This window comes from Aspergillus fijiensis (genome assembly GCF_003184825.1).
Source record: "Aspergillus fijiensis CBS 313.89 unplaced genomic scaffold BO72scaffold_3, whole genome shotgun sequence".
NCBI lineage: Eukaryota > Fungi > Ascomycota > Eurotiomycetes > Eurotiales > Aspergillaceae > Aspergillus > Aspergillus fijiensis.
This window is the reverse complement of record NW_024468979.1, coordinates 224,027-242,594: the sequence shown is the minus strand read 5'-3', so window position 1 is coordinate 242,594 and position 18,568 is coordinate 224,027. Positions and strand designations below refer to the sequence as shown.

The 18,568-nt window shown below is 52.4% G+C and overlaps 7 protein-coding genes across 7 annotated transcripts; 4 read left to right on the top strand and 3 right to left on the bottom strand.

Moving 5' to 3' along the window:
* Nucleotides 1-1,337: 1,337 nt before the first annotated feature.
* BO72DRAFT_523885 (alpha/beta-hydrolase) lies at nt 1,338-3,575 on the top strand. Its single transcript, XM_040949813.1, has 4 exons — nt 1,338-1,809; nt 1,882-2,167; nt 2,284-2,510; nt 2,565-3,575. Exons 1-4 carry the CDS (start codon nt 1,605-1,607, stop codon nt 3,455-3,457), a joined length of 1,611 nt encoding a protein of 536 aa, XP_040806016.1. The 5' UTR covers nt 1,338-1,604; the 3' UTR covers nt 3,458-3,575.
* A 1,552-nt stretch (nt 3,576-5,127) lies between these two features.
* Nucleotides 5,128-5,995, top strand: BO72DRAFT_137801 (uncharacterized protein). Its single transcript, XM_040939150.1, has 2 exons — nt 5,128-5,266; nt 5,320-5,995. The coding sequence occupies exons 1-2, from the start codon at nt 5,219-5,221 to the stop codon at nt 5,785-5,787; spliced, it is 516 nt and encodes a 171-aa protein (XP_040806015.1). The 5' UTR covers nt 5,128-5,218; the 3' UTR covers nt 5,788-5,995.
* Nucleotides 5,996-6,342: 347 nt separating this feature from the next.
* On the top strand, nt 6,343-8,566 carry mirD (putative MFS siderophore iron transporter). The gene is made up of 4 exons (XM_040939149.1): nt 6,343-6,619; nt 6,689-6,959; nt 7,031-7,373; nt 7,451-8,566. The coding sequence occupies exons 1-4, from the start codon at nt 6,444-6,446 to the stop codon at nt 8,380-8,382; spliced, it is 1,722 nt and encodes a 573-aa protein (XP_040806014.1). The 5' UTR covers nt 6,343-6,443; the 3' UTR covers nt 8,383-8,566.
* A 520-nt stretch (nt 8,567-9,086) lies between these two features.
* On the bottom strand, nt 9,087-9,930 carry BO72DRAFT_482681 (uncharacterized protein; the record flags this gene model as incomplete). Its single annotated transcript, XM_040947742.1, has 3 exons — nt 9,797-9,930; nt 9,376-9,723; nt 9,087-9,252 (listed from the first exon to the last, which is right to left on the bottom strand). Exons 1-3 carry the CDS (start codon nt 9,799-9,801, stop codon nt 9,087-9,089), a joined length of 519 nt encoding a protein of 172 aa, XP_040806013.1. The 5' UTR covers nt 9,802-9,930.
* A 2,778-nt stretch (nt 9,931-12,708) lies between these two features.
* BO72DRAFT_367803 (glycoside hydrolase family 16 protein) lies at nt 12,709-13,853 on the bottom strand (the record flags this gene model as incomplete). Its single annotated transcript, XM_040940854.1, has 4 exons — nt 12,709-13,019; nt 13,078-13,369; nt 13,422-13,702; nt 13,760-13,853. The coding sequence occupies 4 exons, from the start codon at nt 13,851-13,853 to the stop codon at nt 12,709-12,711; spliced, it is 978 nt and encodes a 325-aa protein (XP_040806012.1).
* Nucleotides 13,854-14,903: 1,050 nt separating this feature from the next.
* BO72DRAFT_443999 (NmrA/HSCARG family protein) lies at nt 14,904-16,462 on the bottom strand. The gene is made up of 5 exons (XM_040943717.1): nt 16,236-16,462; nt 16,048-16,182; nt 15,950-16,001; nt 15,357-15,868; nt 14,904-15,296 (listed from the first exon to the last, which is right to left on the bottom strand). The coding sequence occupies exons 1-5, from the start codon at nt 16,419-16,421 to the stop codon at nt 15,219-15,221; spliced, it is 963 nt and encodes a 320-aa protein (XP_040806011.1). The 5' UTR covers nt 16,422-16,462; the 3' UTR covers nt 14,904-15,218.
* Nucleotides 16,463-16,700: 238 nt separating this feature from the next.
* On the top strand, nt 16,701-18,498 carry BO72DRAFT_137725 (Zn(II)2Cys6 transcription factor). Its single transcript, XM_040939148.1, has 2 exons — nt 16,701-16,896; nt 16,954-18,498. The coding sequence occupies exons 1-2, from the start codon at nt 16,837-16,839 to the stop codon at nt 18,424-18,426; spliced, it is 1,533 nt and encodes a 510-aa protein (XP_040806010.1). The 5' UTR covers nt 16,701-16,836; the 3' UTR covers nt 18,427-18,498.
* Nucleotides 18,499-18,568: the final 70 nt, after the last annotated feature.

The following is an 18,568-nucleotide window of genomic DNA, read 5'->3' as shown; positions in this document are numbered from 1 at the left end:
TCATTTCTTTTTTTTATTCCCTAGAATTCAAATTGGAAAGCTTTCAGGCACTAAGAGACCACAGGTTGGTGGCCATGGTTCGGAGACTTAGAGCATGTTGTCGTCGACGGATCCATGTCTATGCGCTATAGTGCCATCACACATAAATGTTAAGCGGCACGGCATGACCTCCCCGTACTGATGTGGAAGCAGGACCACCACGAGATTTTAGAATGACAAACGAAAATTGTTCAATAAATGTGAAAACCCCCCGAAAGACTTTCGTACGACAGGCGTTGTAGCTCATACTCTCGCTAGCCACACCACCGGAGACATAATCTTCCTCTCGGAGGAATACACGCCCCGCAGCTAGATTTCAAAGCCATTTCAGAGCACCGAGATCGGAGGTTTGCTGATTGATATGATTGATATGATTGATATCGTCCGAACCCATGGGCAGTCCTGAGCGGGTTGCCGACCAAATCTGCCGCACCAGGAGGCTTGCTTCCTACATCGGGTAATCTGCGGCTGATCTTGGGTCCAGGCGCTACCCCAATTTTTAATTGATCCTTTCCCTGTCGAAAGTCTGGCCAGATGGCAGCGTTGGAATTATATAAGCGGAGCACACAATTCCCGCGGTGCAGGAAATTCCAAAAGTCCGAGGGTTCCCTGCGGCGATCGCGTAGATTTTATACCGCATTTTCGCAGGGTCTAGTGGAGCTTGAGCCCTTTGCGAGCTGGTGCGGTAGGAAACGATGACGAATCGTCTCCGTTCATTTCTTCTTTAGTCAAATATTGCCCCACTTGATGCCGATTACAAACGCAAGTCTAATGACCCTGAAAACCTAATTGCGCGGGATGTTTGCGTTGATGGCACTTGACGGCTGGGGTTATGAGTGTCGTGGTACCAAGTGCAAGCTGTCACATCGTGATAGATGCGGTGAGACGCCTTTATCTTACGATGATGGTGGCTTTTTCTACATATTTAGACCCCATCAGCCACTCAATGACCGAAAGAAAGGTCTTCGTGCAGGGGATTTGGGGTAAGGTCTGCCTTGAGTTCAATGATCTGCGCTTATTGACAGGCTCACATCTCTTAGCTGCGCAATCCGAATCCGGCGACCAATAGTCGACGCCACGGAGTTTAGATCTGCATTCTACTAAATCCGATGTAATCCTACCGAGTTCCATTTGGGGACTGCAGCCACGTCCAAGCCACTCTATATTGCCGACCGGCTGACCATGGACGCCGGCGACTGATTTAGCGGATATGTCGCGTGCGACTGGTCCCCCCTTGATATATTGCTAAACCGCCGCATGTCCATCCGCCGCATGTCTGGCCAATCCAACAAAGCATCTATAGAGTGGCCCATGGAGCCGTACCCACTTGATTAAGGAAATTGAAGCCATCGCGAGATTTGAACTTGCGCAATCTGATCTCCCACCAAACCAGCCGAGTGGGCGAGCCGAGTGGGCGCGCTTACCCCCTAGCTATCACACTCGGCACAGAGTCGTCGAGCTTGCTGGGTACAAGACTACAAGATCGGCCTGATCCCCGCCCGCGTTGCCACAAGGGAATAATTTCCGTCAGCCAGTGGAATCCTGTCGCAAATCGCTGATTGAAGATGTTGCTTCCATCCTTCTCTGTAACAGGGGTTGCTATTGCCCTTCTGTTGCTCAACGCTGTGCATGCATCTCAACCTGGGTCGTCGTCCGCGCACAAAGCCCGAGCCTACGACCGGTTTTCCACCCGTCCTGCGAGAAATCATGCTCCCAGAGTTCAGTCGAGCAACACTTCTACCTACCGATTCTGGAATGATCGGACTAAGCGTATGCATTCCTACCCCACCTCAAGATGAACCTTATTCGCGACTGACGTGCTGTGCCATTGCATCCGCATAGCCCATTTGGTAGAAAGCTTACCAGACGTCCACTTCGACTTGGGTGAGCTGTACTCGGGTTCGATTTCCATTAGCTCGCACCAGAATGAATCCCGGTCTCTCTTCTACATCTTCCAGCCCAAGATTGGCGAACCGTCAGACGATTTGACCATCTACCTCAATGGAGGGCCAGGGTGCTCTTCCGAACAGGCCTTCTTCCAGGAGAATGGACGATTCACGTGGCAGCCGGGCACATATGCTCCGGTCATTAATCAGTATTCATGGGTGAACCTGACCAACATGTTATGGTACGTTATCGCCAATACATCGAGGGCCAAGTAACGCCCGCCTGTAGTGAGCAGGTCGCCCCCTGGGGCCTCATCCCCAGCAAACGAACGCACTTCGATGCTAATGGAAGTCGCAGGGTGGACCAACCGGTAGGCACTGGGTACTCGGTGGGCACACCAACCGCGACCAACGAAGCAGAAGTGGCCGCGGACTTTCTCGAGTTCTTCACCAAATTCCAGGATTTGTATGGCATCAAGAACTTCCGCATTTTCGTGAGCGGCGAGAGCTACGCGGGACGGTATGTGCCCTACATTTCCTCGGCGATGTTAGACAAGAACGATACCACCCACTTCAACCTCAGCGGTAAGCCGACTCACCCCCTCCATCACCTCGCACCAACTAATACTCTGCGCACAGGAGCCCTCCTGTACGACGCCTGCATCGGCCAATGGGACTGGGTCCAAGCCGAACTCCCCGCGTACCCCTTCGTCCAGCAACACGCCTCGCTCTTCAACTTCAACGAGACCTTCATGACCTCGCTAGCCACCACCTACGAAGAATGCGGCTACCAGGCCTACTTCGACGAATACTTCACCTTCCCTGCCGCCGGCATCCAACCGCCCAAGTACATGAACTACTCGGAGTGCGACATCTACAACGCGATCTACTACGAAGCCTTCACCCCGAACCCTTGCTTCAACCCCTACCGCATCATCGACGAGTGTCCCCTGCTGTGGGACGTGCTGGGCTTCCCGACGGATCTGGCCTACGAGCCCGCGCCGACCACCTACTTCAACCGCGCGGACGTCAAACGCGCCCTCCACGCGCCCCACGACATCGAATGGGAGCTGTGCAGCAGTGACCCCGTCTTCGTGGGCGGGGACGCCGTCTCCGGGCCCGAGCAGCAAGGCGACGACTCGCCCAACCCGACCGAGGGGGTCCTGCCGCGCGTCATCGAGGCCACCAACCGCGTGCTCATCGCCAACGGCGACTGGGACTACCTGATCATCACCAACGGCACCCTCCTGGCCATCCAGAACATGACCTGGCACGGCCGGCTGGGGTTCGCGGCCGCCCCCGCCACCCCCATCGACATCCGCATGCCCGATCTCCAGTGGGCGGGCGTCTTCGATGCCCAGGAGGGGTACGGGGAGCTGGACGGGCCGCAGGGCGTGGTGGGCGTCCAGCACTACGAGCGCGGGCTGATGTGGGCCGAGACCTTCCAGGCCGGGCATAAGCAGGCCCAGGATCAGGGTCGCGTCTCGTATCGGCATTTGCAGTGGTTGTTGGGGGAGGTCGATCGTCTTTGATTCCGGGCTGCAGACCTTTTTGGGCGCCGTGGTGCTTAAGCTTAGGAGCTCGATATGTTTTTACTCCGGGTTGTACGCGCGCCACGTGTTGGAGGTTGATGTATGGGGTGTACAGTTGGTGTTGATGCGGCGCATGTATATACGAGCGTGTTCACTTCAATCAATGTATGATAATTTCAATTTGTGATAGAGTAGTCAGCGATATCTCAGTCGACGGTCAGCGTTCCGAAGCAGTGTCCTGTGACTGCCTTTTTTCAAGGTGTTGCTTCTTTGATGCGCCGCATGTTGTGCACGCAGAGGGCCGATAACTTTTAAGAGCACAGGACGTATATTTGATCTCTGTACTTTATCATAGAGAACAGTTGGAAGTCTGTGCGCGTCCTGCAACACTTGACGGCAGACGCAAGAGAACCAGGGAATGGGTGCCAGGAGTTACCAACTGGTAAGCTGTCAGAAACACCACGCACACGGCTAAGTGTTTATTCCAAAATGGTGGTTAAAGTCAGCATGCCACCAGTCAGGGTGACCAGCTGTTTCAAGTGCTGATGACGATCCTACTCTGTTTGCGAGGCGATTGTCAGCCTATTGCCGATCAAGACCCATTTTACGGAGTGAGTAATTGATGGGGGCGTTGCACCGCTTGGCCAAAAGAACGTCAAGACATTGATCTAGCCGATCGTTCGCCCAAAGGTCCTGACCTGTCAGTAACTCGAACATGTTGAGAGAGCAATGGACTACGCTAGAGGACAATCTGGCAATGGACCATAGACCAAAAGACCCAAAAACATACAACAGAAGGGATTCGCTGGTGGTCACCCACCCAACTACTAACCTCCCGGCGTGTGGCTTAAGTACGGCTGAGCGGACGGGAAGCCCTGTTTTCCACACCCTGTGGTCGTATGTGCCAGTTAGATGCTCCAGATTCTATATGTGCAAAATTTCATTTCGTAAATACCCATACTTTAGATGCGACTAGCAACACAATTCCTTTGGAAAAAGAATCTACTGAGTAAATACTGCAACCAGCTTGTTCCATAGTAATCTTCCCACCGCTGTAGCTGTTTGCCGATCAGCATTGCCCGGGGCCGATTCACCATTTATCCTCCTACGTCAACTTTTTGCAGGTACGAAACTCTAATCGCTGGTGAATGTACTGGAATTCCCATGGGTGGCAGAGGTATTCAATTATGACTGCAAAATGGAAGAAATCAGGGGCCGAGCAAAACCAGTTGACTTGCGTTGTTTTCTCTACCAGACGTGATAGTATGTATGATGTGGTTTTTAGAAACCTAAAACGGATTGAGACAGGGGGTATTCTTCGCATCCAGCGGGGTACGGTGTATTTTTGGAAACAAAACATACGGATACACGTACTCAACACACGGACCCTTACATACAGACATCAGATTCTTCCAACACCGATGATGGCAACGCCTGTTATCAATCTTATCAACCCGCTTCCCGCCCGAGAACCAAGAAGACCAAGCTGCCAGAAAAAGGATCTGATTGTGTTAACCTGCATGGCCAAGGTGTCTGCTTCTCAGCAGATGCAGGCCCACCGTTCTTCCATGGTCCCTGAGCAAGATGGATGGCAGCCTAGAAATTCGATGTGAGACATCTCGAATCTCGGCAATCTTGACTTAGGTAAAACCAATCTGACATGCAGCAACAGGGGCATGAATTTATCGAATGGTGGCAAGGCTAGCGGGAAGGTGAAAAATCAACATTCGAGCAACAACAGCTCAGCCTTGATGGTACTGAATGTCAACGCAACTACCTCTTGATCGATCATCCTATCATCCAAGCAGCGTGGGTTATAATGAAGCAAGAAGTAATGAGTGAATCGCTTACAGGAAACCCAGCATCATCATCGCCACAGAGGCGGCGCTTTCTGCGGCAATTACTCGGAATCAGGGCACACGGCACTAAACAACGGGGGAAAAAAAGGGTCCAACATATGGGGAGCCCCGCGCACGGAGCCCGCGGACCACGAGAGTCTCCGCTCTGGAAATTTAGGCCACCACGTTTCTATAAGCTTGATTCTAGTCGAATTATCGGTTGATGATGTTCTACCTCCTGGACAGACCTCACTACTGACCAGAAAGAACTTGTTCTTTTATCAGATTTTCTGCATCGATGAAATCCGCGTGGCATGGTTGCCAAGGACTTCCTCCAAGAAATCGCGGGCTTGGCTCCTCGCTTTTGCTACGAGGGCCAAGTGTCCGGCCACGACCTCGGTTACGAGTCTCTTCGTTTCTTGGCTCACCCACCGAGTGCAGCCACTCGAGAGTGGTCCGATGTGCTCCGGAGGATACCCGCTTGCGGATTGATTAGATCCTTGGCTGTTCTTGGCGGGCGAGGGGAGGGGAGCGGTGCTCGTCTCAGCTCTTGGTGGAGGAGGCACCGAACCAGGCTTTGGGTCGGTGGAGTTTGATGATATACAGTACATGAACACGCTGTTGTTGTAGACTTTCGTGGATTTGCTGCATATGTTGCATTCTTCTGCTACAGGCAGAGAGGTATCTGAACACCAGAGGAAGAAGACACAATGATCTTGTTCAGTTGTTGTGATGAATTGAACAGGTAATAGAGTTTTCTTCACTGCACGAGCAACCAACGAGGAATTACCCCCCCCCCCCAAACCTTCTAGCGAAGTCGCACGAAATGTCACCGAACCACCCAACCCTAGCGTGGCGATGGTATCTTATCAGATGCAGCATCCTGGGTTCCACCTCGGACCAGGCCCGCCACTTGGAGGTGTCGCCAAGGGCAAACCAAGACATTGGGAGGGGAATCGCTGACCCGGTTGATTGAGAATACGCAGGCGTGACACAGACAAGGCTTGGCCGTGCAAGGGCTTCTTAAAAATGTCTCACGCCCGCAGCCCAAAGGATCGATTGACAGATCGACAAAAGTTTTTTCTTTCTTCGCTTTCTCTCCCACCGCCTCCCCTGCCTGTCGGACACGGTTCGATTGCTCAGTCACCATGGCCCTGGACAACAAGAGCCATGCCCCTCAAGTCGATGAGGATCCTCTTCCCATCGAGCGCGAGGCCTCCCCGGATCCGTCACTTCAGAACCAGGATCAACAGGATGGTGTTCGCGTTGCGGAGGCGGTCACCGCCGTCTGGTCCAAGAAGGCCCTCTACTTCTCCTATGGATGGTGAGTGCATGTTAGCCTGCGTGTCTGGAGAGACTTAGGGTCTGAGACAGACTAACTAAAGGTCCATAGCATGTGGATGCTCTACTTTGTCAGTGGGCTGAACAACAATCTTACCGCCAACCTGTCGGCCTACATCACCAGTGACTTCTCGGCGCATTCACTGTTGACGGTCATCAGCATCGTCACCAGTGTCATGGGTGCTGCGTGCTTGCTGCCGATTGCCAAGGTGCTGAACCTGTGGGATCGCACGGTCGGTCTGGGTATCATGGTTCTCATCGCGATGATGGGTTTGATCATGATGGCAGGCTGCAACAACATCGCCACCTACTGTGCTGCGCAGGTGGGTGATCCCAGGTCGAAAACTCTTCTTATCGTGTAAACGCATCGACAAACTGACACTGCCTCTCCTAGGCCTTCTACACGGTCGGCTTCACCGGTGTGATTTTCTGCGTGGACGTCCTCACCTCCGACACCTCGTCCCTGCGCAATCGTGGCATTGCGTTCGGCTTCACCTCCTCGCCGTACATCATCACCGCATTCGCCGGCGCACCTCTCTCGAACCAATTCCACGAGACCAACTGGCGCTGGGCGTATGGAACCGTCTGCATCCTGTTGCCCGTCGTTGCCCTGCCGTTGATCTTGACCTGGGAGATGGCCAAGCGCAAGGCTGACAAGGAGGGTCGGTTGCAATACAAGCCCCGCAGCACGCGCACCTGGTGGCAAAGCATCTGGTTCTACATTGTGGAGTTCGATGGTGTGTATCCCCAACCCCTTCCACCACCTAAGTCACATGGTCCCATGATGCATCTAACACCGAGGTTTCCCTTCTAGTTGGCGGCATCATCCTCATGATCGGCGGCCTGATCCTCTTCCTGACCTCGTTCAACATCGCGGGCAACACGGAGGACGAATGGAAATCCCCCAAGATCATCGCCATGATGGTCGTGGGCTTCTGCGTGCTGCTGCTGTTCGTGGTGTACGAGCGCTGGGGGGCGCCCAAGCCGTTCATCCCGTACCACCTGCTGACCAACCGGACGGTGATCGGGGCGTGCCTGCTGAGCACGACCTACCAGATTTCGTACTACTGCTGGGCGAGCTACTACACCTCGTTCCTGCAGGTGGTCTACAACACGAGCCTGACGCAGGCGGGGTACATCAGCTCGATCTTCGACCTGATGGACCCGATCTGGCTGATCGGGTGCGGGTACCTGATCCGGGTGACGGGCCGGTTCAAGTGGCTGCTGCTGTGGGCCGTGCCGCTGTACCTGCTGGCCAGCGGGCTGATGATCTACTTCCGCACCCCCGGCCACTCCGTCGGCTATATGTGCATGTGCCAGATCTTCCTGGCCGTCGGTGGCGGCACCCTGATCCTCATCGAGCAGGTCGCCGTCCTGGCCGCCTCCTCCCATGAGGAGTACGCCGCCATGCTGGCCCTGCTCAGCACCTTCGGCAATGTCGGCGGCGCCGTCGGCAGCAGCGTCTCCGGCGCCATCTGGACCAACACCCTGCCCCAGAAGCTGCGCCAGTATCTCCCCGCCGATACCCTCGACCAGTGGGAGGAGATCTACGAGTCGCTGGATGTTCAGCTTTCTTATCCTGTCGGATCGGAGACCCGCATCGCCATCCAGAATGCGTACGCCTCCAGTCAGCGCAATATGATGATCGCCGGTACGGCGTTGATGGGTCTGTCTATTGCCTGGGTGCTGATGATCAAGAACATCAAGATCAAGGAGAACAAGGATGTCTCCAAGGTGCTGTTCTAGAGTAGAGGCGCGGGGTGGAGCTAGTTCTGGTGGACAGGTCGTGGGGAGGTGTAACCCCGGTCGCTGAGACTTTCTCAACGTTATATGTAAATTTTGGCAGCGACGATCTGGCATCGATGCCAAGTCGCTCCAATCTGTTCTAATATTGCTAGTTTCTAATAAAATTCACCCACTTTTCACGGCATTTAGGCATTCAATGTCATATCCAGGAACGCTTCAGTGCGGCAGTATGTGTTCCCGCGCTTGATCCTCTCAGCGGCAATACATAATAACGGTGGGATGCACGTAAAGCATCGTGCCCTACGAGGTGCCTACTATGCTATGGCTCTCCGTGCGAACCGATTGTATCTTCTACTTGGCTCCCTAGGGCTAAATCCATACTTCTAGTAGATGGCAAGTGATTCAAAGCGTGTCGACGGGCATGACTACTGATATACTGCAGAAGAGCTTCATTTTTCCTAGTACTATGATAGGCGATGGACAGGAGAGTGTAGCAACAGCCACACGAATCAATTCCTGCGTAAGATGACGCGACTAAAGTTATCTGTTCCCCATCCCGAGAGACACAGCTTGGTCTCGAAGCGGAAGTCAAAACCATTCAAACCAGAAGCGCAACCCGTCCAGAGCAGGAGAACACGACCGTACGAGAGACACCCGACGTTATAAGAACCCGGATTCTCACCTCTCCATGGCTTGGTTCTCCTCTATTGCTGGGCACAGCCAGTGCCGCCGCCGCCGGGGTTGTCGACATTCACCTCGTGCCCGTCCTCTTCCTTCCACGGACAATGAATCTCGTCCTGCGGCCACAGCCGCTGGTAGAGCACCCTCGCAGCGATCCACTCCCGATCATCATCCCAATAGCCATCGGAACTGTGCGAGCAGGCCGCCACGTTGAATCATCAGCATACGCCTCTCAATGCTCGAAGAAAATCGAGGAACGAGGGGAAAGCAACAGAAACGATTCAAGGAAACAGAAAAGCGCCAGCTACGCACCTGACATCCACCGCCTGAGGCGCCAGCATCGCGGCCCGGAGCAGCACACACGCCACCACCTTGTCATAGGGCTTGCGAGCGGTCTTCACGAAGTTGAAAGACCCGTCTTCCTTGACGCCGATCACCAGCGGCTCGTGCCCGTTCTTGCCCACCCCGTTGAGGTCGATCCCCTCGTCCACGGACACGATCGGGGGCGTGGTCATCTCGTACCCGTTGGGGTGGTACTCAGGAGGCCCAGTTAGCGGAACGCCCGCGGCGGCGATGATGGTCTGCGTGTCGGCGATCAGGCGCGGCCAGATCACCGCCCAGCCTTCGCTAGCGGAGTTCACGTGGAAGTAATGGGTGTAGCTTCGGGTGCGAGAGCGTTAGTCACCGGGCTGGGATCTGGGGATGATCGGGAGATTGGTGAGCGCGCACTTACCCCATATTGTGTGTGGTTTCGTGTCGAAGTACGGTAGGTAGGTTCTTATGACAGTTGTGGAGGTGAGGACGCAAGACTGGAGTTGGAGACGGAGAGGCAGAGAGAGTGTAAGGTGGGAGGATGAGAAAGGTAGAAGATGAGAGAGTGGCAAGGTGGAAGGACGAGGGATGGTAATGCATTATAGCAGATTGAGCAAGTGTGTGTTACTCCAAGTGAATGGAAGTATACTGTAGTACTGTACTGTACTGCACAATGCCTCCTTGCGCCGTGGCATAGTTTGCTGCCTGTCCCCGCAGCGGCTGCCTGGCACATTCCAACCACTGACTTCATATGGCGCAGTGAATGATCCAAGAAGTTTACTTCTGAAACAACAGACTTAGCACTGTGTCTGCGGGCGCCGTTCCTAACGATATTAAAGCTTTATTTTTTTTATCTTCGAATATCCCTATCAACTGTTAGGTTTTGAGAGTAGTTTCTCCCCTAGTGAATTTTGAATATCTATACCAACGCCTTTCCGCAATTCTAAGGTCCGCACAGTCAAAGTCTGCCCCTATTGTGCATTCGATGGGAAAGATTCGCAGAAGCCGCAGGAATAGTCGAGATCGCCACTGATCCCCATCCACATCCGTATCCGCATCCACATTCAGCATGTTGCTGAGATCCTCTGCTCCACTCATTAACAAAAAGGAAATGCCGCGCTGAGCTTCCGGTCCACAAACCCTATATCTCAACCCCAAGGCACATCATACTCGTAGCCTACCACTGTTGTAGCTTGCTCTCGCACCAGGACAATCTGGTCACCTAGCAAAGGTCTCGGTCTCGAGATGATTCCTGCAAGGATCCCTACCTCCAATCCTAACTTCAATTGGAATTAAAAGGCTCGTGGGTCGTTTTAGAGGTACAACACAAAAAGACCAATTCTGATCTGCCAAGCAAAGAATGCGTGACTCATCGCCAACAAACCACCAGCAGCCCAGCCGTCGACATTCTCGACGCGGAAGAAGTGCATGTACCATTCCCTGTGTCCGCATAAGTCAAATCGTCGCAGGGAGAAAGGTCGAGGGCTATGCGCTTGTACCTCGAGCATAGGAACACATAGACTGCAGGTCTAAGAGACCATCCGCCCTGTTGATATAGCTGAAACTCCCCGTGACATTGTCGCACCGCTCAACGGTACATTCAAGCACTTCTTTGGTCCAGTTTGCTGAAAGCGCATGTGCGTTGTTGCAGATAACATTGCAGCGTTGAGATGGAGGTGCTGGCGGCCAGGGCTGTTTAGTTCGTGCCACAAGTGCCGCTGGGAATGCCCTCCTGGAGAAAGGTCGCGTAGTAGGATCCGGTAGCAGGAGCCGAGATTGTCGATGTAGGCGTTCCAAAAACACTAGCGGGCGTCGCAGCTTCGACAACGATGGTAATGGGGGGGCTGGGGCTGGGAAGAACCATATGTGGCCCTTGGACCCTTTGGAAGCTTGAGTATCATTTATATGGAAAAGCGTCACTTGAGTAGTTTAGTGTTAGTCACTCCGATGACGATTGTCGCCCATGAGTGAGTGGTGGAGATTTGGAACAGGTGTGGACTGCATCAGATTAAGCCTTTTGTTTAGAAGCTTTGCTAGCCTTAGCAAAGCTTGTTGGCTTCATTGGCGAGCTCATGACAGGTTATGACAGCCGATCGACAATCGTGGTCCTGGACTACTCTAGGATGGGACATAAGATCACCCGCTGCTTGAGCTCCTAATGTCTCCACGCGGCTTCTGACACGAAAAGACAGGTAAAAAGACTGATCTCTGTGGTCCTTGAGATTCGATAATCTAGAACGATGGCGGAGCCTCCAGCCAGGAGGGGTCATTACCCTGCCTAGGTAGCGCAGACCTGGATCGACTTGGGATATTGCAACTTGACTCAGAAGAACTGTGGGAAGCTCGCCTACCGGTGGCGAGTTGGCATCTTTGATTGGTGATCGTTCTCTGTCGACTCGTTCTTAACTCCGGGCCGCGGTTCCGTTCCCCGGCGTCAGCCTTATTTCTTACTCCCGGATGTACCCATAGCCTGGGTAGTATACTGAGCGTAGAGTAGACGGTAGGTCCGTGAATAAATGCATCATCCGGCCATCGAAAGGGATGGGATACTCGCGGCAGACATACATCGTGGCCTGTCAATTCGATGACTTCTGCATAGTAATCTCTACTACTCATATAGCCGATCATGTAGTCGCACATGGGCTAATACCGCCTCACTCGGCGAAATGACTTCGCAAGACGAGCCTAGCATGTCTTCTCTTTATGGTATGGTCGGCCGTGTAAGGTGTATGACCGAATTTTCTCGGTCCATCTGTAATGAAAAACCATATTTGCAAGGTCAATCCATGAGTAGCAATCTACCCCGAGGTGGGACGGGGCGGGCCTCGGGCCTCGGCAAACTCCGAGCTCGGGGGGCTTCTCGGCTGGCCCCGACTCCTCCAACATTGTCAAACAGATAGGAAAGAGATTAGGGAGTCTCGGTCAAGGGCTTCTGACTGCAGATTTTGGAGTTAGTGGTTCGATTGGGGGTCGCATGGTTAGGAAGCTTCAAGAAGTATGCAGAGATCGACATTGAAATGTCTTGCTGGTTTAGCTTGCCGCAAGGTAGAGGGAAATAAAGGCTATCTTGTCTTCTCGCGTGGGGGCAGCAAGGGTGGCAAGACCCCATGCTCGATCTTTTCCTGCTGTTGTAATCTCAAAGTAAACTATCGCAACACGGGCTTTGGACCTCGCAAATACTACATATCAGGCTTGAGACACGGGTCGCATTTCTCTGGAGACTACTCCTTACAAACAGGGATCTGATATTTATCTTGCGGAGTTGGTCTATATATACAAAATAGTGAAGACGCCTTATCTGACGCAGTCAGAGCAAGGGCTCGAAAATTCAAATCAGAGAAGAGCAGCCAAAAGACCAGCGCCAACCATGGAAATCGCAGATCCATAGGAAAGACTGTTCGCGCCACCAGTGTAGACAGCACCAGAGCTGGAGGCAACAGCCGAGCCACTGGCCAAGGTGCTCTTGCTAGAAGTGGTGGTGGAAGTGGCGTTGCAAGTGGAGTTCGAGCTGGTAATACTGGTGTAGTCGCCGGTCTTGTCGGAGTATGTGTAGCTGCATGCCGGGCTGTAGTTGGTGATGTTCACCGACTCGAGGTACATGATGAAGGGACCAGCGGTATAATCAGTCTCGCCACCCGCCCATTCTGCAAAACACGTTAGCAAAACAACATCGATAATCATCAAGTGCTGCAGTTGGCTTACCAATGGTTCCAGCGCTGTTGCTGGGATCGCCACCAGCCCAGATTCCGATCTTGACAACCATGGGGGTCTGCGGGAAGTTCGTGCCATCCACAGCGTCGGCGTATTCGAGGGTGCGGACCACAGTTCCGTCAAGGATCCACTCGATTCTTTCCGCAGTCCAGTCAACGGCATAGGTGTGGTACTCCTCAACGGGATCGGTCACATCCACGTTGGTGTATCGGTCGTAGCTTGTGGTGTTGCCTTTACCGAAGTAGTCAGTCTGGACGTAAGTGTCGAAGGTTGAGATTTGTTCCTGGATAGTGGTCAGCTTTTGACTGTTCTACTTGTTGGGAACCCAAACTTACCCAGTCAATCTCGTCAAGGTCATCGGACTCCATCACAAGAGTGCTGATAATTCCGGTACCGTTGGCACAGCGGAACTTGGCTTCCACTCTTCCGAAGAAGATGTAGAAATCAGTCTGGATAGTGGGAGCATCTCCCTCCTCCTTGATCTCGAATTTGGCACCCAAGGAGGTGCTGTTGACCGTGCCAGCAGTCGTGGTCCACTTGTTAAACGCAGAAGATCCGACGGTGAAATCAGTGCTGAAAGACCATTGGTCGAGACCAGTATCGGCGGGACAGGTTTCTGTTGTGACGATCAGTTAGCGATAGGCTCAGACTCGAGTTCTTCGCATTAACATACTGTTCAGAGGGTTGCAGTCGGTGTAGGTCTGAGCTGCGCACAAGGGCACTCCGGCGGCGAGGGCAGCGGCGGCCCACTGCATGTAAGACTTCATGGCTGTATTGGATGTGTGTAACGAATGTGTGGTGGTGAACGAATGAGAAGTTTCAGAAACGAACGAGGAGGATTTCGTCAGAGATATAGAGAGCGAAAGTCCGATGGCTGGAGCGAGGACAGGGAAGTGCCGGAGGTTTATGGGCAAGCGCAACCAAGGCGCAGGTGGGCTGTTAGGGGGCTGGCGCAGCGTGCGAAGGCAACAGCGAATATGTCGTCCTTGGGACTAAGTTCGTCTCTGATCAAAAGCGCCTCCACCGGGTGAAATGAAGGACGTATGCATATTAGGTGTCCAAGCTCTCATTGGCGGGGTGGGTGGAACTGTTGGCCGACGACGACAGCCTTTGCTATGTAATTGTTCGCGGGCCATGGGGCCATGAACTGGTGCAAAAGCTTGACTGGACGATGACTGGGCGGCTTGCGTGCTCGAGAGATGCATGTTGCAGAGCGGAAAGTCAACGTCTTCTTGAATACTTTTCCGCCGGCATGAGGCGCTCGGCTCAAAGAGGGAAAGTGCCGTCGTGGACAGTGGAAACGCGGTGGATCTTCCCTCGATATACTACTCGGTACATGAGTTCGTTTGACGCTGAAAGCCACTGAGCCTACGTTTGAACATGCATCCTCCCCAGATTCCCACCCAATGAACTGATCAAGCCACCCCGAGATGGTTGCTCATCGTTCCCTACCCACAGGATCTACAGATAAGCCCATCGCAAGTTGACAGCCCTCAGCCGCCGCCCCATGAATGTCTGAAACTGTGATGTTGTGAACTCCACCCCATTCATTGCCGGTCATTGTCAGCCAGGAGACAATATCAACAACCGATATAGTAGCATGCTCTTGCAATAGGGGTAACGAGAGCTGAAACACGCTTTGAAGGCTTAGGACCGTGGGAGATTGTAAAGAAAGACTCGAACTCCACCGTCTCCTGGGCCGGGTGTCTTACGTAGACAACCTCCCCGCTAGTCCGTTTTCGCTTTGCACGTGATCGAAGCCTTACGTATCACGACCACGCCAGAGACTCCGTTGGTTCATGCTTAAATATAGACTCGCCGACCTTGGAACTGGGGTATCTTGCGAGGCGTCTTGTCCGGCTTTAAAGGCATCCACGATTGGGTCGCATTCCCCGGAAGCCAGAGGACATAATATCACGACGTGATCTTTTGTACAGCAAACCAGTGAGCCCACAAGGCAGCCAGGCAGCAAGGCAGAAAAGCATCCAGTTTCTAATCTAAATGCTAACCGCCCGACACCTGCAAGACCCAAAATACTCCAACAAATGAATTCCACAAATACCATCCAGTCAATACTCACCCATTCACGGTACTGAGCATTTTTCCACTCCAATGCAAGACTCCCAAGCTGTTTATTTGACTCCCAACTTGACAGGCTCGAGATGGCGTCTAAATGCTTCCTCCAACGAGATCAGTGGTTCGCTTGCAATCTAGTCATGATACAAGATTAGCATCACATCATTCTTCACCAGACTCTGTCAGGGTATTACCTCGCGAGCTTCCTCAAGTGTGTTGTTATGGAAGTAGCCATACTCCTCAATGTACTGGAAGACCTGGCACAAGTCTTCCTGAAAGAACTCAGGTAGTCCCCTTGAGGCAAGTGCAGCCTTGAACGTCTCCTTGGGCAGGGTCTGGAAGATTACACACCTGCCCAGTTTGTTCAAGGTCTCCACTATCTCTCGGACGGTGTAGTATCTTTCCGCGACATCCAACTGTTTGCCAATCGTCTCTTTTGGGCGAAGCAGAATACCCTTCACGAACTTGCCGACATCGGCTGCTGCGTCAACTACAGGCAGCACGGTGGTGATGTTGGCAGGCTCCGGCAAGCACAGGCTGAAAGTTGGGGGTTCAGTGGACAGAGGAGCGAGGAAGAAATCTATAATGAAGGGCGCATAAGCTCCAATGTTGATGATTGTGTGAGGGATCGCTAGAGACCGAATGTAGTCGTTAACAACGGCTTTGCCATCCCAGTGAACTGCGCCGGTGAGTTTACTGTCGGTGACTATTTCAAGTAGCAAGACAATTAATCGAGTGCGACTGTTGGATTGATTCACTACTGAAGAAGAGGTATGAGGTGACTTACTCTGCGAAATATGCGGCAGACTTGACCAGATCAGGTGCTTAATGTCCAGCTCCTGTTTTGATTAGTTCGATTCCTCGGATACCAGAGGCTGACCCTACCTTTGCAACATCAGCCACAAGCTTCCCCTGCCTTGTCTCTGCAGCATAATCAAAGCCTTCCATGTTGGTGACTAGGTACACCGCATAGGCGCCCTGAAGAGCGGCATAGACTTCTTCCTTTTCGTTGAGGCTTGCCTGATCTTTGTGGTTAGAGCCATGGTAATGTATCGGCAGATGTGTAAGCTTACCTTGACAACCTCTGCACCCTGTTGAGCGAGGGCCAACGCAGCTGGCTTGAAAGGGTCCCTGGTGATAGCTCTCACCTTGAACTGCCGAGAGGTATCAGGGTCGCTGAGAATGGCTCTCAAGACTGAGCCACCTTGGGTTCCGGTGGCTCCAAAAACCACCAAGACCTTTCTATTATCAGATGACATGTTAAGGATTTGTGTATGCTAGGTGGGAAAGGTGACTCGGTATGATAGTTTGATTGTTCTCTTGAAGCAATCGAGCAGTTATGAGACGGTTTTTATATGTCCATGGACCGTCGATTGAGGGGTCGTCAGATTCCTTCTCCATAGATTTGAATATCTTCACACTCGCAGTACAGAGCGCTGATTGGCTTATTCGCAATACCTTCCAAATAGAGCTAGTGCCACTGCTGCCCGCAGGTGCCGAGTCTCGTTACTCTCGGAGTAGGATTCCAGTTGTCATCATGAGAACCTTAGCTCACATCATCATCCGTATTTGTAATGATTTGCAATCTGTTCTTCGAGTTGCAAAGGCAATATAATCATCACTTGCGCTGACGTCTTGGGGGGATGTTCCACAATACTGGCCTCATGTGGGATAATGGTTCGCCACGGACGGCTGTCAACAGGCTGCCAAACTTGCAGGAAGCGGAAGATTAAAGTAAGCCCATCTTGCCTCTCTGCGATCTACAAGTCTCATGGAGTGAATTCTGTGCAGTGTGATAAGCTGCGTCCAGCCTGTACACAATGTGCTCGATCCGGCTGGCAGTGCCCGCAGGACGCGGACTCCATTCATCGAATGTTTATATATTGTGACCTGCAGAGAAAAGCGACAGACAAAGGCACTTCATCGCACACAACCACATCAAGGATTTCATCTTCTAATGCGAAGCAAAAAATCTCTACCATACCTCAGAGGAAGTACCTCGATCTGGATTTAAGTATCCCGATGGAGGTAGTGCAGCCTCTACATTGCCGTGCAACCGAATACTACCTAGCAAACCATGTCTTGCGACCGTCCGGAGCGATCCGGGGCTATAATGAATACCTTTATACATTCAGCGCGAAGGTGCTGAGAGAACCGATGGTTGCCACCAGTCTGAGTGCAGTCGGGCTCGCGGCCTACTCTCACAAGTATCAAAATCCCGAAATCTTGAGCGAAGCAAGATATGAATATGTCCGATCCTTACGATTTCTTAATTCAGCACTCTCGTCATCACAAGCAAACGCGGCAACTGATGCGATCGTCATTTCGATACTGCTTCTCGTCTCTTACGAGTCTCATACCGCTGAGACCAGGCGAACTATTCCAAACCGCTATGCGCATGTGAAAGGCGCAGCGACGCTGTTGTGTCTGCGAGGAGTCGAGTCTATCTCGTCTTGTCCGAGACGGCAGTTATTTCATCACCTGTTCGCATGTATCTCGGTACATTGCATTATCTTGTCGGTTACAATACCGCGTGATCTAGTCCGACTGCATGAAAAGGCTTTGGAATGTGTTGATACCACGAGCAATCCTGCATGGCGGATGTCGGAGATGATCATCCAGGTGACCGAATTTCGTGCTGACATACGATCGGGAAGGCTACGAGAACCACAGAGCATACTCATCGCCGCGCAAGCACTTGATAGTGAGCTGGCTTCATTAGCGGACACCTTTCCGTCCTCTTGGCAATTTGAGAATTTTGAGCTGCTAGAGAGGTCAGAGTTGGTCTTTGGGAAGAGCTTCCATGTCTACCCAGACCTATGGATCGCTTACAACTGGAATAACCTTCGAGCATGCCGGATGATTCTGCTTGATGAGATTCGCCAACAATTCGAGAAAATTACGGTATCTGCACAGCCCTGCATGATGGCTGATCCGATACAGCATCAGCGAACCTTGAAGAAGCTGTATCAACTGAGCTCGGACATATGCGCAACAGCCCCACAGCACTGTGGCTATCACTTGGAGTTGCTTAATTGCAGCGGCTCACAAGGGATCTCAAACCCATTCAAGCGTCTTAGGCATAATGATCCAAGTATTCCAGGAGATGCCGGTGCACACCTACTTTTTTGGCCCTTCATAAATGCCGGGCAGTTCACTCCATCTCAACATCAACGAAACTGGATCGCTGGTCGCATTCCTTCCGTGGGTCAGCAGGGGGCTCTAATTGCCGATATTTTGAAGTTGGGACAGCGACTGTTCTGATGTGGTGGAAGAGGCTACACAAAGGACTTTTAATTTGAGTAGACTGGAGAATGAAAATTGCATGCAATTCAGCTCAAACAACACCCTAGACAAAATGTCATAAAGAAAGTGGACAATGACTTGGACTTGTCGTAGATTGCAA

Coding starts and splice junctions, on each gene's coding strand:
- mirD (XM_040939149.1), top strand. CDS start 6,444: ATGGCCCTGGACAACAAGAGCCATGCCCCTCAAGTCGATGAGGATCCT. Junction 6,960..7,030: donor CCACCTACTGTGCTGCGCAG/GTGGGTGATCCC, acceptor TGCCTCTCCTAG/GCCTTCTACACGGTCGGCTT. Junction 7,374..7,450: donor CTACATTGTGGAGTTCGATG/GTGTGTATCCCC, acceptor TTTCCCTTCTAG/TTGGCGGCATCATCCTCATG.
- BO72DRAFT_137801 (XM_040939150.1), top strand. CDS start 5,219: ATGTCAACGCAACTACCTCTTGATCGATCATCCTATCATCCAAGCAGC. Junction 5,267..5,319: donor CATCCTATCATCCAAGCAGC/GTGGGTTATAAT, acceptor CAGGAAACCCAG/CATCATCATCGCCACAGAGG.
- BO72DRAFT_443999 (XM_040943717.1), bottom strand. CDS start 16,421: ATGTCATCTGATAATAGAAAGGTCTTGGTGGTTTTTGGAGCCACCGGA. Junction 16,183..16,235: donor AGGGTGCAGAGGTTGTCAAG/GTAAGCTTACAC, acceptor CACAAAGATCAG/GCAAGCCTCAACGAAAAGGA. Junction 15,297..15,356: donor CACTTGAGGAAGCTCGCGAG/GTAATACCCTGA, acceptor TATCATGACTAG/ATTGCAAGCGAACCACTGAT.
- BO72DRAFT_523885 (XM_040949813.1), top strand. CDS start 1,605: ATGTTGCTTCCATCCTTCTCTGTAACAGGGGTTGCTATTGCCCTTCTG. Junction 2,168..2,283: donor AACCTGACCAACATGTTATG/GTACGTTATCGC, acceptor TGGAAGTCGCAG/GGTGGACCAACCGGTAGGCA. Junction 2,511..2,564: donor CACCCACTTCAACCTCAGCG/GTAAGCCGACTC, acceptor CTCTGCGCACAG/GAGCCCTCCTGTACGACGCC.
- BO72DRAFT_137725 (XM_040939148.1), top strand. CDS start 16,837: ATGGTTCGCCACGGACGGCTGTCAACAGGCTGCCAAACTTGCAGGAAG. Junction 16,897..16,953: donor GCAGGAAGCGGAAGATTAAA/GTAAGCCCATCT, acceptor AATTCTGTGCAG/TGTGATAAGCTGCGTCCAGC.